The sequence below is a fragment of the Crotalus tigris genome, unplaced genomic scaffold (genome assembly GCF_016545835.1).
Source record: "Crotalus tigris isolate CLP2741 ecotype Arizona unplaced genomic scaffold, ASM1654583v1 scf7180000018117.651136, whole genome shotgun sequence".
In the NCBI taxonomy this organism is placed as follows: domain Eukaryota; kingdom Metazoa; phylum Chordata; class Lepidosauria; order Squamata; family Viperidae; genus Crotalus; species Crotalus tigris.
The window spans coordinates 452238-470498 of NW_024096833.1; the positions used below are offsets into that span (position 1 = coordinate 452238).

Genomic DNA, 18261 nt, shown 5'->3' on the forward strand with positions numbered 1-18261 from the left:
GGGTGAATTCCCAAAACATCTAGAGCACCACTTGAACAACATCACCACTGACAAAATCACCATAAGTCAATTGCAAAAGGCAGCTTTATATCCAATGCCTTAAATATTATTAAATAACAACATCTGCCTATCCCAGGTCCTTAGCAAGGACTTGATAAGTGGACAAAAATGCCACATCAAGTCTAATCATCTGACTAACTCTGCGACCCACCATAATAAAATGGAAAATTGAAAAAAGTAGTGACATTCTTTTTCTTCAGAACTATGACCTGGATGACTGAGAATCTCCATAGACATTCAGAATGAATCAATATTTCAGAAATATTTATGAGTGTATGTGTGTATGAGTGTGTGTACACAAACCCAGCTGCTTTTTTAGTTATGGAGATTGCTTGCAAAAGCCCTGAAAATGAGATCAATAACAGTATTCTAAAACAACTATAGCAAAGTGACAATGAAGATAGAAGAAGAGTACCTTAGTCAAGATTGCTATGGATAGATTTGTCATTTTCTATGGGAATTCAGATTAAGAATTTCCCACATGAAAATTGCCAGACTGAAGTGCAGTAAATCTCTGAAGTAATGTTTTTTAACTGACCCATAAAATCGGAGTTAACTCATTGGGCTTAATTAATGAGTTGTAGGTTTTGTTCTCTACCAAAAAGCTGAGCTTTTTAAAGAAATACTTTCACAAAAAAAGAACATTGAAGTATGTTATTCTTTGAGCCCTATTATTATTTTACTTTTTTGTGTTTGTGTGTGTCTCTCTCTGTGTATGCCATTGAGTCAATGGTGACTGTCTGGATTAGTCCCTGCAGTTTTCTTGGCAAGATTTCTGAAGTGGTTTGCCCTTGTTGGCTTCCTGGGGCTGAGAGAGAATGACTGGCCCAAGCCCCCCCCCCCGGCTTCGCTATGTAAAGCAACTACAACTTAAAATCTCCTGGTTTCTAACCTGATACTTTAACCACTATACTAAACTGACTCTTAATATTGTTTTACTTATGATCTTAGTACTTGTATTTTGATTTTTTGTTTTTATCCGTCTACTTGCAAATAGTTTTCCAAACATATTTGGAAAGCATGTCCGTTCCTCTGCAAAAAGCAACATCTGCTTTGAAGAAGAGGCAGTTTCTCTAAGAGATGGCAGAAGAAAGGGAAAACAAGTGAAAAATATCTCATTCCATTGACAGATGTCTTCTATCAACAGAACAGCATCTACTGGGTAATTCATTTGTCATTATCAAATTTATAATACACTGCAATTGTGATAATAGTAGTTTCCTACTATTGAAGATGGTCATATGGCATCAGAACGTATTAAATACTCAGTTTGAACAATCCAATCCTTGTCTAAATGTGTATGTATCTCCCCCCCATACACACACACACATATAGGCAGGACTCATACAAAAGTTAAATATGGAACATACACAAAATACATTAAACATTTATTCAAGTGGCAGATATATTTTTTCTATCACTTACCCTTGTTCTCTGAACTTCCAAAAAGATTGCTCTTTGAAATGATTTCTCCCATATTGCCAGCTCACTTCCCAGTTCCACGTTGAAATAATGACTCTTGCCATGTCCAACCACAGCACTGAAACAATATGGTCTCTGGTCTTCAAGTTCATAGTCTTGGTGAATACCCAAATATAAATTTGCTTGTAGCCAACAGTCATTATTGAGCCAGAGCTGAAAGATATATTTTTGAAGATATTTCATTTAAAGCAGAATGAGAATAATTTGATTCTGTAGAAATAAGTCATGGATGTTTGAATATCAGCCTTCTTGCATCAGAATCATGCTGATATTTCACACTGTTAAATTGTGAAATTATAGTGGGTCTCTTGTTCCACAGTTCTTTTCATTTTTTCCAAAGGAGGAATTTCCAGTACTCAGTCCTAATCTACCTATCTGCCTACCAATCACATGCTAAGATTCATAGGAAAACACCATCCATTAACATCTGAAGGGCCTAGATCTCTGCTAAAAGAGAAATACTTCTTGGTGGCTTTCATTCACCTGATTTGCCCTTCTTATTGGAAAATAAAGGAGATTGTTTGTCAGCATCAGAAAGTCATATGTTGACTACACTGAAGCACATCAGAGTAATAAATACATTCCAATTGTTGCAACATTTCATGCAAAGGAAGACAAAGGGGATGGAAAAGAATACAATGCAGTCTTCAGACATCTTTCTAGGCCAGGGGTCTTCAAACTTGGCCCTTTTATGACTTGTGGACTTCAACTCCCAGAATTCCTCAGTCAGGCATGCTGGCTGAGGAATTCTGGGAGTTGAAGTCTACAAGTCATAAAAGGGCCAAGTTTGAAGACCCCTGTTCTAAGCAGTTCTACTTTCAACAGCAAAGACAGTTTGAGACACTTATACACATGTATCCAGTGGTGGGATTCAGCCAGTTTGCACCAGTTCGGCAGAACCGGTAGCTAATTTTTTTTTGCTCAGGCCCAGAATGGACTTCTGGAAGGGGCATCCACACAGAGAACCAGTTGTCCACATATTTGAATCCCACCACTGCATGTATCCAAGTGATACATTTATAATCAATATATCTGGTTAGTGGGTCTTGACTCACTTTCATTTTCTGCACACAATATTGAAATTGTAGATTGGGAAGGTATGCATTTAAATCTTTACTGGAAAATGAAACAATATATTAATCTTGATGCAACAATATATTCTTGCTCCAGGATATCTACTTTATTTATTTAAAATGGGGAAGGGGAAGATTTAGTCCAAGGGCCACATTAAATATGGGATATAGTACTGAAGTCTTCCTCACCAGAGCCTTTTCTATTTAGCTAGAAAGCAGCAGCTAGAGCAAAAGGAAAACTAAGTACCAGCCAAGTTTCAAAAAAACTCTGAATAGCCTGTAGAAAATGAAGCAGTCTAAACTATGTTTTTATAATCTTGATGAAGTTTCTCCTTTCAGACTACTAGTATTTTTTAAAGCCTACTAGCAGCATAGAAGGCAATCTTAAAATATTCCCGGATGAGTGCAAAATAGCTTACAATTACTACCACTACGACTATAAAGCAGTTGATTTTAATCTAAGCAAAGACACATTCAACAGAACTGCACTGTCCAATTGAAACTAATGGAGTACAGATGTGATGGAAAGAATGCTAAGTAAAACAAGCAAATCTGTAGGCCATTTCTAAAATGGGATGAAAGTAACATGCTGCTAATTCAGATGTGATAAATACTGCTTAATTAGAATGAACATCTAATTTATGATGCTAAAATGACAAACAGCAAGAAAATTAATGACGCGAAGATACTGTATATTTACACTCATGCATGTTGCTGTATGACTGTAACACTGTTAACACTGTTGCTTGGAGCAAACAAAATCTTCATGCTGATTGATTTTAATAAAAATATCCTTTTTTAGAAACCATCCACCTAAAATCATGTAAATCAAGCAAGCCAAATTCTTAATTATCAGCTGTAATTACTGTTACAGATTACTTTGTTTAAACATGTTCATAATCAGGTAGCTGTGGAGCAGAATTATGGGGAAAATTTACCATTCATGAGAAAAAAATAGTTAGTGGAATCACTTTCACTATCTATCCACTTATCTGAAAAAGCCTAAAATATTAGCTGTCAATAAGAAAAAACAAATTTACTTCATCTTGGGGTTAGTATATGCATATACACAGAACTGTTGTTCAGTGCTGAAATATAATATGTGCCATTTCAAAATGAATAAATAAAACTCAAACATTATGAATATTTATGCTATTCACTTCCCATATGGAAAAGAATTTCAATATATTAATTGCAAATATCATAAGTGAAATTATATAATGTGATTAAATTAGATCTGAGAGTTCAGTATAATCCATGACCACCGTATCATAATTTTTTTAGAGAGTGTGTATGTCTCTCTTTGGGCTAATATTGTTCAATCCACATTTCACCAGATCAGATTTCGATAGTGTGTGACTTGGCACTGAGAAAAAGTTAAGTAAGGTGCTTGCCAAGCTGGAGGAGAAATTGTTCATTTTCTATATCCCAGTCTCGCATTTTTCAAATTAGATGCTACTTGTAGATGTGAAATGGTTTTGAAAATGAACTCAGACTTGGAACTTTTCACTTGTTATGACAGGACTTTATCCAACTTGAAACACTAGGTTTGATTTCAAAAACCAAGAACAAATCACCCTCCAAATTACTTCAAGCCATATTTTCAGTATTTCCACTTCTTCAGTTTTAAAGTGCCATGCTTTTGGAAACAGGACAGAAAAGAGACTCATTCCTATTTCCAAGCCCCATTTCATGAAGCATACGTATGCTACCTTAAGGCCAAGGCCTTAAAAATAATGGAAAAGAAAGATTTATGAAAAATTATAAGTAGAGCTGAAATAAATATTACAAGTTGACTAATCTTGATGACCCTTAATGATAAAGATAGTCAGAATTAAGCTTAACACTATGTGATAATGAGCAGAGAACCCTAATAGCAGAGATCTCAGTACATTCATTTAGACTTAAAACGACTTTTACTATTCACTGGTTTTAAGACACTAGTAAATTAATGATGCAGTGAAGAATCTATTATGGTACTCTGGAAATGAACTAGTTTCCAACATTCCTCACCACTGCCTACATTGGGGGCCACTCAAATTAATACATTCAGCAAAATTATGTGGCCCTAGGCCATAATTTCTCCCTCATGATACTCATTGATTAGAATATATTTGGAAAGATATATTTGCAGTGTTGTTTGTTCTACAGATGTATTTTAGCCCCTGTATACATGTTTCTGAATAATACTAAATACTGTATACTGTAATATTAAACATTAAGGATTGGAATATGTTCTAATTTGAACATGGGAGGGCTTCAAATTATTATTTTGGGAGAGAGTCATGGGGCAGGGGAAAGAACCATTAGCCATGGAATAGTCATATGAAGGTACTAACAATAAGATATGCCAATTTAATAAAGAAAAATCACCAATGGATTTAGTAGAATAGGTGGCATCAATTGGCTGAGTTAGAAACTGCTTATAGATGGATGCAAGACTAACAGAGATGTCAGCTAGACCAGGGATCCTCAACCCCTGGTCGGTGGACCAGTACCGAGCCGTGGCATGCCAGCAACCAGTCCGCACAAACAAGCAAAACCCCATCTGTGAGATGCAGGCAGCACACAAAACCACACACCCTCTGGTCCATGTAAAAACTTATCTCCACGGAAGCGGTCCCTAGTGCCCAAAAGGTTGGGGACCTCTGAGCTAGACTAAGAAGTGAAAAAAAATCTCAGAAAAAAAAAGCAATTCAACAACTTTTGTACGGTTACCTAGAAAGCTGTTTGAATGTATCCATGAAGACACCAAAGTCAACCATCACTTGAAGGAGCCTTCACCTCTAGCAGTCAATAGCAGAAGAATTATGGGGAGGACAGATTCTCAGAGATTTAGTGCACTGCTATTTCATGACTGGTAGAGAAGTGGAGATCATATTATATATTGCTGAACTGCCAATGAGAAATTCCACAGCTAAAGAGCCTCTATAACTGTCTGCAAAGGGCTGGAGGGGGGAGGAGCAGTTGGAGATATTCAGGGTCCACCAGGAATTCAATCAAAAGTTGGTTTGCGGAGGACAGATCAGCTTCTTACTCAGAACAGAAAACAGCTTAAAAGAGTAAATAGAATCTTTGAATTTGTAATGGGGAAACCTTAATCTTTCTTGAAAACCACATTTACCCCAACTTAATTGATTTGCTTTAAGTTTCTTTCATTATCATTTATACTGAAATGTTAACGGAACAGAGGCTAAAGTTGCACACTGACACTTTTGTATTTCAGTTAATGTATTCATGAAGACTAACAATTCAGTATTCATTTATTAAAATGTCAAATACACAAAGTACTGAAAGCTGAGCAATTTATTTCGATTTTTTTCACTCACCAAAATAACATCCAGTTTAGAATTTTCTTTTATTATGTTGTTATTAACTTTGCCAAATACGTAGGCAGTCAGGAAGCATGAAACAATATGGAAAATTATGTATATTTTTAAAAAGAGGTCAACTGATCTACTAATGGCCTCTGAAGCATTCATGGGGAAGCAGTTTAGAAGAAGAATTGCTAATATTCTGAGTATAAAGTTTAATCTTTCATTTCTCCCTTTATAAATCTAAAATCTATACTAGCAAACAGGTTACAGAATTTTTGTAATTTTTAAGTTTCCAGAAGGTTTTCATCTAGCTAAGTGGTTAAAGAAACCCAGAAAAAATAACAGAATGGAAGAGCAGATGTATTGGTGATATTAACTGTTTTAGTGTTTTACAATCTTAAATAATTTATTTAAAAAGTCTGTCATGCAAGTTAGGTGATATTAATTGTAGTACTGTATTATTAAGTTCTATTCATCTAAAGAAGAACAAAATAATTGTTGATTTTCCTCCTTCTATCCTGGAATTTTCATAATCATGTTCAATGAAAAGCTTTTGGAAACTCAGTTTGCAATTATTGCATAAATTGGTGGCCTTGATATGGATTTTGAATTACAGTATTTAAATGCTTTACAAAACACTTTATTTGAAATGTTCCAATTCAAAATGCTGTGTTCCAATTTTAAAAGCTGTTCTGGCTTTATCATAAGAAGTTCTTACGAACTTTCCAGAAATGTTTGAACTTTTTTTGGTGTTTTGAGCTTAAAATACTATTTTCATCAGTTTTCACTTTCAATAAGATCAGAAAAAGCAGTTTTGAAATCAAAATGGAGAATTATACATTTAAAGCATTTCACACTTGAAACATTTTACACATTCCTAATTTCCCCCCATTTCTTATCAGCATGGCATTTCTACATATTACTTTATGAAGTTAATTTAAGTCCAGTGCCAAAAAGATCCCTACTCTAGGTTTGTTTTTAATGGTAACACATTACATATATGCATGATTTGAACAAAATAAGTATCCAAATTAAAACTAAAAACAGTTATGTAAATGTAAAATTCAAAGCAATCCATAGATCCTGTGATGTTTAAATGATCAATATTATCACATGGGTTACCAATGAGGCAATTCAGAAAATGTTCTGTCTTTTCTATTGGAAACTCTACCCTATTTATTCTGATTGGCAACTATTCTGTCAGTTCTTCAGTTTACATGAGACCCTTTTGCCCAGAAATACCATCAACAGTGAGAAATTTTTCATGAAACGTTTTTCTAGGATTAAGCTGTGGATAAAACTACCATATGAAAGCGATAGAAAAGGGCAATGTCACTTTTGCATTATACAAAACCACAACAATTTACTGCTAATATTGGCTAAATTTATTCTGACTAGGTTTAATTCAGTAAATAATTAACATAATCTTCTATATTGAATGTTTTATTATTCATAACTTACCTACCTTGTGAATTTTAAATAGAACCTCACAGAGGTTATAGGTTTTTTCAGCTCGTATCCAGTCTAATGTGCTTACCTGTACAGCCAAAAGAAAATGTTATTACAGTTTCATACTTTTTTTTGCTTAACAAAAAATTATCCCACTATTATATAGTTTTTTTTCCATTTCTTTGCAAAATTGTTAATCTTTACATTTGTGTACACTAGTTAGCTGAAGGCTGTGCATTAAGTTCTTTCAACAAAAGATGAACATGAAGTTAGAAACTAGTATTTCTAATGTTTCAATAGTTTTTCCTTTTCTAAAAAAATGAAAAATAGTGGAGATTTTGACTTAGCTAGGAGATTCAAATTCTTTGTGCTTTGTTTATTACTATTTTCAATGATATACTGAGCACTATCTGTACAATCTCAACAATCCTTTTGTACACTCACTGATACTGTATTATATCTCTGTGTAAAATATTCTTTTTCTCCTTTCACTTGTTTGTTCACTTTTTCATTCCTTCTTTTTTTTAAAAAAAGATCAAATTAATCTGTAAATTAAAAAGAAAACAACTCTTTCACGTGTATTTTTTTTAAAAAGCAGAGAACTTGTGGATATATAATTCCATATATGTTATTTATCCTGAAGTTACACTAATTGTATTCCATCTTTATACAGGAAGAACACAAATAGAGAAGTAAGTGGAAAATCTGGGCCTTATATACCGGTATTATTTACGCACATGTCCTATTCTTCTTTTGTGAAACTGTTTCATTTGCCAAGTAGAAGTTCCTAAGCTGAGTTAGCTGTGTTTGTTTTAACACCGGGATAGTATTATGCTTCTGTGGATTATTTTCTGGAAAAACAGTAACAGCGAGGGCTAGATTCAGCATATGATGAACTATGTAACTAGCAGAAAATAGGAAGGTATATTTGAGGATACCCTCCATATGCTCATAGTATAGTTACACCCAGCACCGCCTCAATATTGTGTCACAGTTTTTATACTAGCTTCATTCCACAAACCTGAATTTTTGATGAATGTATGCTGCATTTCTGATAATACCTAAAATCCCACATGGTCATATTTATTCAGATCTTAATTCAGAGTTCAGTTTTTTTCATCATGGTTATAACAGCAGAAAGAGAAGTCATTTCTTTGCTCTGGTACTACTAACATTAGATTTTTTTTTTAATACAGAATGAGCCACTATTAAATAACTGAAACCAAAATGCTTTGTATAAACTAGTTAGGGGGAAAGTAATGGAATGTCTTCAGTTCAGGATCATCTGGTGGGGGGTTGGGTGTGGCTCAGAGTACACACTGGTTTTGCAATATTGCAACACAAGCCGATGAAAGCAGGAAGAGTCTCTGGATGTCATTCCTTCAAGTTGATCTGTTTTTGGCATATTGAACTATAGATTGGTGGAACATATTTTTCACTCTCAGTTTTGGGTGAAAGAGTTGTAGTTGACTTATATAAATTTCTTTCTTTATTGCTAGGCTTAACACAATAAAAGATTACCTAGTGCATTTAGGATCATTTTTATCTGCACGCTCATTTAAAGGTGATTGAGGCAAAAATAAATATTCTAAATAAAGGATTTTCTAAGCATTGTATAAATAGTACTATAAAAATGAACAAATAGTGAAACTTGTTAGTTATGTATGGTCAACATTAGTACACCGGTGATGTTTTATAAGCTCTCAAACACTCATAATAGAGTAGAGAGAAAACTAAAAAAGAAATTGACAGTATATGCATTTTTCCCCCCTGAAGCCCAGTGGTGGGATTCAGCCGGTATGTACCACTTCGGCAGAACCTGTAGCTAATTTTTTGTTGCCCAGGCCCAGAATGGAGTTCCGGAAGCGGCATCCACACAGAGAACCGGTTGTTCACATATATGAATCCCACCACTGCTGAAGACTGTCATACTTTTCCAAGTTATAGAATTCTACTCAAGGCACTTGCAATAATGTTTGTGGGTGTGCATTTGTGTGTGTTTCTAGTCAACAAGAAAGTAAGAAAATATATGTCTCCAAATTAGAAACTCTAGGGAATAAGCTCTCCTGAATACAATAGAATTTCCAAGTAAGTATGCTGCATACTGCATATTTAGTAAAGCGATAATTATTCATTTATGATTTCAGAATTATAGTTTATGTGTCCAAATGCAAATACTTTCAGTGTTTCTGACATATAACACTAGTAGAGCTCTAGGAAAATGAAAAATTTCCTTACATCATCTCTCCAAAATGATTTACTAATTATCATATTTTATAATTTTTAAGATATTCTGAATATCCTTATTTCAAGGGGCTTGAACTTGGTATTCTTTGTCTTGTTAATGTACTATCTGCAAACCAGTGAGACTTGCCTATAAAACAAATCTCCCAGAATTTTTCCATTACTATCAAATTTAAAATCTTCTAAAAGTAAACATAATTAAAATGAATTAGAAGTGGGAAATGCCTGGTAATAGCTTATAGAGAACATTCTCAGTTCACTGTTTATTTAACATGATAGAATCTAGAGGTCAATAGTCTGAAACACTTTTGCTGGCAACAAGACAAAAGCATAAAACTTAATTTTCAATCCCTAATTAGTCTCTTGAGCAATCATGGTTGCAAAATAATTGCAAAGACTATACCTACTTAATTCTTGAAAAGTTGTTTAATCCTACAGAGTCCTGTTCAATCCAATTTATAAGAAATGCCATAACTTTAACTTCTTACAAAGGCAAAACAGAACCTGATATCACTAAACCTGTGAGCTTTTATAATTAATATACAAATGAGACTCCATTTTAGTAGTTTGATTGATGGGTGAACAATTCAAAACATAAGCAAGGCTAAATTAAAGCTGTAGAAGAATCTTACTAATCTTACATTAGTGATATTTTTTTTTCAAAGCTGATATAAATATAAATTGATTTTAAAGGCAGCTCATTAGAATTATTAAACCTTCAACTAGAGGAATTAATTTAATTTCCCTATTGGTTCTGAAAAAAAGTCAAAGTAGGAAACATTAGGTTGCTGTTTATCACCAGCCAACTTCATTGTTTAAACACCTTTTGCCAATTTAGTCTGAGCAAATTACAGATTTACAACTTTGCGCATCTGAATTTTTAATTACATTTGAATCACAGTGAGAACATGAATCAAGCGTAAAGAAAATACTGTGAAAATTGCACATTCCTAAAACACTTTGAATGCTATTCTACGACCCATTTGCACAGAAGCACTCTCGAATTCCAATGGCTTCATTTATAGATAAGCTTATAGAGAGGACTGCAAGCTTAACATTAACATTTTATTGGATTCATGTGGGACCTAGTTCTGAACAAATATATGAGAGTTTGGAGTCAAATTGTAAACTTTGGATCCTTTTATTGTGTTTAATTCTGAACTGAGAGGTGATTTTGCACATGACCTGAATTAGTTGTAAATGGTCATTACATTAGTTTTTTGTTCAGAGTGATCTGATATGCCTTGGGCAACAATCAAATCACCAAACATACTGTGGTGATTCATCCTCTAATTTACAAAATGGAATAATTAAAGAAATCAGCAATAGGAAGAGTAGGTGGAAACATCACCTACCGCAACAGCTGAAGCTTACCTTTCTGCAGATAAGAGGAGAGCTTGCTATTGCTATTTCTATGCTTGGATTCTTGCTCCCAAGTTAGATTTGGGTCTGAAGTAGCCAAGGTTATCATCAACAGCTACTTACTCTTTCTAGCTAGTTTCCTCTTTTTTTGGGGGGGGGGACTTTTGCCTTCATAGGAATAACTTTTGTAAGAGAAGAAAACAACAAGAACTATTCTTCCTGGATATTGTCATCAGCAGAGGAAACCATGGCAGGCAACAACCCCAAATATATTGAAAAATAGTGCATTGTAACCAAGTGTTTCACTACCAAAACAACACAAAAAGAGCTGCATAAGAACATTATTCGGTCAAGCAAAAACACACTGCAGTACTCCAAAGAAAGCAGACTATTTATATACAACCTTTTCCGATGCAATGGATACTGAGACAACTTTATTTAAAAAGACCTAGCACACAACCTATGAAAAGGATAACTTTCCCATATATCAAAAGCATCTCTGAGATAACCAATGGACTATTAAAAAGTTTTTGTACTGGTCACTGTAGCAGACAAACCAATGAAATTCCTCCCCCCCCCCCAAAAAAAAGGAACTTAAGCAAACTGAAAGATCTGGTTAGCAGAAAAGAATCAAAAGAAATCATCTACCATAACAGTTTAATGACTATAATAGCCACTACACAGGACAAATGGATAAAACACTGGCCACCAAGCAAATTGTTTACTGAATAAATCTCCAGACAATTTCTGGGTAATATACTCATACATTTCAAAACTGAAGATTATTAAATGTTCCAAAACTAATAAATTACAAAATAAATAGGTCTGAAATATTTTAACCTATGACTTAATTCTTTAAAATAGTTAACTAAATAGTATAAAAACTTGCTCCAAATCAAATTCTTAGAACATACAGGAATTACGTAATTTGTCATGTTGGGCAGATTCACTTTTCCCTTTAACCTGGCTGGCCTAACTGCAAAGAAAGCAATCTGTTGTGTCACAATCGAGTTGGTACCTTTAAGAGGAAATTCAGTGTACTTTTAACATTCCAATTCCTCATATCATCAAGGAACAAAAATAATTAATGATCCCTATACTTAGCTTACAACCGGCATTCTAATGTGTAATGTGGCAGGTGTTCTATTTCACCTGGTTTGCAAATGCAGAGTCTATCTTGCAATGGGATAACTGGGAATCTGCCTTTTTGCATCATTGTACACATTTGCTCAAATCAGACATAAATAAAGGTTATATGATCATCACTTTTTTATTGAAAGGACAAATACTTTTCTTCTTGAAATTGGGACTTAATTCTTGTGAAGTCCTTGGTGCTCTCTGAGCTTAGTTGTTTTCTTGCAGATATTTCAATACCCAGGTACCCATTACCCTATATCAGGCAGGTCAAACTGCCAGCCCACGGGCTGGATGCATCATGCTGAAACCGCACCTACCCCATTGCCGGCAATGGGAAAAAAGTCCCGATATGTCACATGACGTCACATGATATCGCAAGTTTGACATGCCTGCCCTATATCATCAGTGTTAGAAGGGAGTGGGGTTTGCTCTCTGTTTATATACATGTGACTTGCCCTGTCAGTGTGGGTGAGTGTGTTCTTGGTGGTTCCTTGATTAGGCTGTTGTTTACTGTTGTTTGTGAATTGATAATTCCTTAGACAAGGCTAAGTCCAAAAATGCTATATGTATGCTTATTTTTTTCCTCAAAAATAAGACCCAGCCTTATATTTTTTGCCTCCAAAAGAGGCACCAGGTCTTATTTTGGGGGGAGGGGTGCTGTCTTTTCCACTCACCTCCGGCACCAACAGTCTTGCCCAGCTAGCCCACTTCTTCTGCGGCTGAAGGAACAGCTTCATTCTGCAGCTGAGAATGGAGCACGGGCCTGCATTTCGCAGTCAGACCTTTCTGAAAGGCCTCTGCAGCCGATAACCGAGCAATGGATTCAATCCATAGCTTGATTCTTGGCTACAGAGGCCTTCCGGAAAGGCCTGACTACGAAATGCAGGCCTGGGGATGCTGCAGAAGAAGTGTATTGGGGAGGAGAGGCCTGGCTGCAAGTTGTGTGGGGCGCCTGAGGCAGCTCTACACCCCCACCCATGCCCTAGCTTTTAGGCGTGTGCCTTGCCCCCCAAACTAGGGCTTATTTTTGGGGTAGGCCTTATATTAGGGCCACCCCCAAAATCAAGCTAGGGCTTATTTTCAGAGTAGGTCTTACTTTTGGGGAAACACAGTAGACCGGAAGTCTGGCACTCAGACAAATCAGCCATCAATAGGCACGCAGAGATAAACAACTTCTACATACCATTCAAAAGAGACAATAAAAACTAAAAGTCCATAATACCTCCTTGCCAGCAATCATAGATAAGCAGAGATTAACACCAAAATTAATACTAGATCAACAATCAAGCAATAAGCAGTACCCCAATCAAGGAACTACCAATTTCTGTGATTGGGGCATTGCTTATTTCAAATAGTAAACAACAGCTTAATCAAGGAATCATCAAGAACACTCACACAACTTGTATATAAACATAGAGCAAACCTCTCTCCTTTGAAGTACTGATGATGTTACTTAGCAGGATAACGAAATGTTTGCAAGAAAACAGCCAAGGTCAAAGATCGCCAAGAACCTCACAATTCAATTCTGAGCTGCAAATATTCTCTTCTATTGCATTTAATTCTAGCTAGCCATTTCATTGATTTCCTAACCAAAAGAACTTCTATGTCTATCTGTCCTTTAACATCTAATATTCTTTGTCTGAAAATATATATTATTGATAGATACAGTGAAAGATCTCCATACTAGAGCCATCTGGTAGTGTCAGTTTGGAGAATATTATGCAACTAGGACTTGTCAAGGTTTTTTAACCATCTGCTCATTTAAACAAATCGGAGGAAGCATAACTCCAATTATTTGGATTAACCTGACCCAGTAATTAAATAGAATAAAACAGTGGGCTTCTGAGTTCATCTTAGTAGGCAATCTGAGTTCTGATGGCATTGCTAGGGAAACTCTTGATGTTCCTAAAATTAAATATAGAAAATGATTTTGGACTGTTTCAATTCCCTTAATTGTAGCAAAACTTCATATCTGACACTAAAGGTCAGCAAGAACAGCATCTTTGCCTTAGAAGTCTTCATGATTGATTTAAGTGAACCTAGATCCCTTTAATTAAACAACCTGTTCAAAATGTAAAGACGTGCAATTGCCTTCAGCTAGTCCCTTTTTATCTGAGAAATACTGAGATAAAGAAAATATCCAACCTGTCTTATTTTATAGGAATTTTAAAATCACTTATACAGCTTCCTTTCCTGCCAAAACCCATCATTTTTGATTTCATACTATTAATTACTAGATTGATAAGATACATCCCTGAATAAAACTGGCCATTAGAAGACATGATGAAAATTCATTAATCTCTCTAATTTTGATGAATTCAAAATTATTTCAGCTAGAAATAATCTACCTTTTAGATAAAACAAGATCTAAAAATGCTAGTGAATTCCTGGCTTGTGTGAGTTCATGAAGGCATTCTAACAAATCACTCATCAACAGATATACTGATAAAACTCACTCACATACCATTTAAAAGATACAATCAAAAGCCTAGGAAGAAAGGAAGTGGTCTAACATACATCCTCTCCAGCAGCCAACACTCAATAAGCAGGACACAGAACCAGATAAAGGATCAGGAACCTCCCAGAAACCTGGAAGTTTGAGGATTCTGCGCCATATCTTAGCTACTCCTAACAATGCACTCTTCTGGATAGAGTGCTCTGAGGTTGTTCTTGGGTTGAGTTGGAGCCATTCTCCTGACTTAGCAGTCACAGCCCCAAGTGCTCCTATCACCTCTGGGAGCACTTTGTTTTCCACTTCCTCTCCTTTTCCTCCTTCAGGCCCTTATTCTCATCCTCCATCCTTATATTGCTGTCACCTTATGCTACTATCACTACTGCTATTTTCTGGTCCTTCTACTATCACAAGGTCTGGTTGATTGGCCAGTGCCTGGCTGTCTGGATCTGGAAGTCTCAAAGAATCTTAGTCCTGTTGTTCTCTGTAAACTTCTGTGGAATCTCCTATGTGGAATTAGGAGGATTTCGCCCATACACTGTGCATATGTTCCTGTATACAATGCCAGCTACTTGGTTGTGCTGTTCACTGTACGCTGTTCCTGCTTCCATCTTACACCCGTGTAAGTATTATGTGTTGGACGTCTTCGAAGACTTTCTGCATAATCTGCATCATGCGTCCAGTTTAGTGTGATAGACCCCTACTTGTATAGATTTGATATTTAGTTCTTGTGCTAATATGATCAGTGCCTTGATGCTGTTCTTAGCCCAATCCTTGATACAATTTCTCAATGTCAGCCACCTCACTCATCTGTCAATAGTATATCCCATGGATAATCTTGTTTGTCATGGCACTTCCTGTGCTTGAGCTTCCTTCCATGTCTGCTGTTGCCTCAGGCATTGCTCAGGAGCTCATCTTTGGGTGCCATCTTGGGTCTGATGCCATGAATGATGTATGCATTGATGCTCTTGGTTTCATTCAGGACAATAGCTTTGACCCCCTCTTTCTGGCTTGTGTGCAGACTCTAGTTGTTGGACTAAGTACGGAAACTCCATACATAGTGAGACCTTCCAGAACTTCACATCAGCAAATTTTATGCCCTCCTGTGGCCAGCACATTATAGTGGTAGTATATCTGATGACTACAGGGGATTCGTGTTGATGGTGTGGGTTTTATTCTTCTCAATGAGCTTGTTCTTCAGGACCTGTCTTTTTGTATGGCAATACTTGGATGTTGCTGTCTTCCTTGGCTCTTCACCATGGTTCCCATGTGATACCAAGATACTTTAGTTGGTCTGAAGGTCTGCTATGTGGCTCATTGGTAGTTCCACCATGTCAATCTTAACTACCTTTCCTTTTTTGATGACCATCTGGCCGCACTTCTCCAGCGTGAAACATACATATAAACCAGCAAATTTTGCCCTCCTATGCACTGATGTTATCTAAAATGGTAACAAAGCATCTGCAGAAAAACAAGCAAGCTCTGAGGACAACAAGAACTCAAGAATAGTGTAATTCAAGCTGGCAAATGAAGCTATCATAACTGAAAAATATTTTTAACTAGTATATTTCTTTTTTCATCCTGTCATGGCAATAGATTCTCACTCAATTATCTACTGCCTTTTGCTCTGAACTTTAAATAACTTCCACTTGTGGATAGCTCATATTTTAAAGATAAAGGGAATTATTGAATAGTAAGAAAAAAACAAACCCTTTCTCCATGGAATTTCTTTGCCTTATTAAAAGCAAATACTGTATATATCTATGCAGGAATGAAGAGGTCCCAGACTTTGCCTTCCAAACTGAAGCTCAGTCCTGAAGTTATGGGTTTCTGCTTTTTATCTAAGAACATAAAATCCACCATGCTATACATGGTGTCTCTACCAATCCTTTCAACATGTCTCTATTTTATTCCTTCTCTGAAAGTAATTTTGAAAGCATAGCACTATATATTTGATGTAGAGCCTAATTAGTGGCACCTCAGCTTCAAAAGATCTTACAGAAAAAGTCAGGTTTTGTCTCTACACTCGTACTCACTTTTGTTTTAAAAGGCCTTTGAATTTTATTACTTCCAGCCTTGTTTTACTCTGTTTTACATCATTCAGTTCCCTATTAGGATGACCTGTGCGTAAAATGAGCATGAGATCAGAATTTAAGACAAAGTAATCTACATACTGGAAGCTACTTTGCAGAGAGCAGGTTTATTGACTGGGATCTGATTAGAAGAATATAAAGAGAGACACTTTGGTGTAGTGGTTAAAGCACCAGGCTAGAAACTGGGAGATTGTGAGCCCTATCTTAGCCATGAAAATAAGTTGGGTGAACTTGGGCCAGTCACTCTCTCTCAGTCCAACTCACTACATAGGGTTGTTATTGTGGGGATAATAGGAGGAAGATGTGTTGGATATGTTTGCCACCTTGAGTTATGTGTAAAAGTAATAAAAGTGTGATAGAAATAAATAGTTGGGTGTGCAAGTCTGCTATGCTATATTATTTCTGAAACTATGTTTTGTAGAACACACCTCTCAGCTACCCACAATGCTACCTGTTAGCTGCTCAGACTGTGTCTGAAGAGAGCTACTTCAGATTTTGTGCTTAGGCCACTGCAGAAGCACAATATTAGTGAAAAGAATAACAGGGCTCTTTTTCTAATAGCTACTGTGTTTCCCCAAAAATAAGACCCGGTCTTATACATACATACATACATACATACATACATACATACATACATACATATAATAAATAATAAACGATCACCGGGAGAATTATAAGTAAAAATACTTTACTAAAAATACTTTATTAAAAAGGTTGCCAAGCTTTCATTGGGGAAACTCCCCAACATCATGAGGGTTAAAAGGCCGTTCTAGGAAAGATGGTTTAAATGGGTTTGGTTGACGTTTGCACACGGCTCTTCGACTGCGTAACTGGCCCCAGCTGATCAGACAGTGTTCAGAATACATCTCTGATGTTATGTTCTTTCTTATAGTTACGCAGAATACATCTCTGATGTTATGTTCTTTCTTATCAGCTAGGGCCAGTTAAGCGGTCGAAGAGCCGTGTGCAAACGTCGACCAAACCCATTTAAACCATCTTTCCTAGAACGGCCTTTTAGCCCTGATGATGTTGGGGAATTTCCCCAATGAAAGCTTGGCAACCTTTTTAGTAAAGTATTTTTAGTAAAGTATTTTTACTTATAATTCTCCCCGTGATTGTGTATTATTTATTTTATTTATAACTATGCCCGGGAGTCGCATTTTTACTCAAATTATTGAATATATATATATATATATATATATATATATATATATATATATATATATATATATATATATATATATATATATTAGTCAAATAGTAATGATCACCAAGAGAGTATCTATAAAAATAGAATTTTAATCCACCGAGCTTTCGTCAAACACAATTGACATCGTCAGGGTTAAAAGGTAAGTGCCGGGGGAGAGTCTTATATACAGCTGTTTAGTGTCTGCTTCCGGCTCCTGGAGCGTGTCATAGGCCCCAGCTGATCGGGTTGGGTCTCCAGCCTACATCCCACATTACTAGTCTGCATTCTGTCATAAGTTGTTTCAGAGTTGGGAGTCCAGATCTTTTTGCCTTCCTTGCTCATAGCCTCCCCCCCACCACCATCCCACACACGACTTCCCTCTACGAGTGGGGGTGGGCAATTA

At 36.0% G+C, this 18261-nt stretch overlaps 1 protein-coding gene across 6 annotated transcripts in view; it reads right to left on the minus strand.

The window, feature by feature from the left end:
• The window catches only part of SNTG2 (syntrophin gamma 2), a 173342-nt gene that overhangs the window by 19862 nt on the left and 135219 nt on the right, over positions 1 to 18261 (minus strand). For 4 of the 6 annotated variants that reach the window (XM_039348073.1, XM_039348074.1, XM_039348071.1 and 1 more), the window contains 2 exons: positions 7398 to 7469; positions 1486 to 1695 (listed from right to left, as the gene is read on the minus strand). In XM_039348073.1, coding sequence (XP_039204007.1) covers positions 1486 to 1695; positions 7398 to 7469 — 282 coding nt within the window. The remainder of the gene's footprint in view (positions 1 to 1485; positions 1696 to 7397; positions 7470 to 18261) is intronic. The other 2 variants (XM_039348075.1, XM_039348072.1) reach the window with 1 other exon arrangement.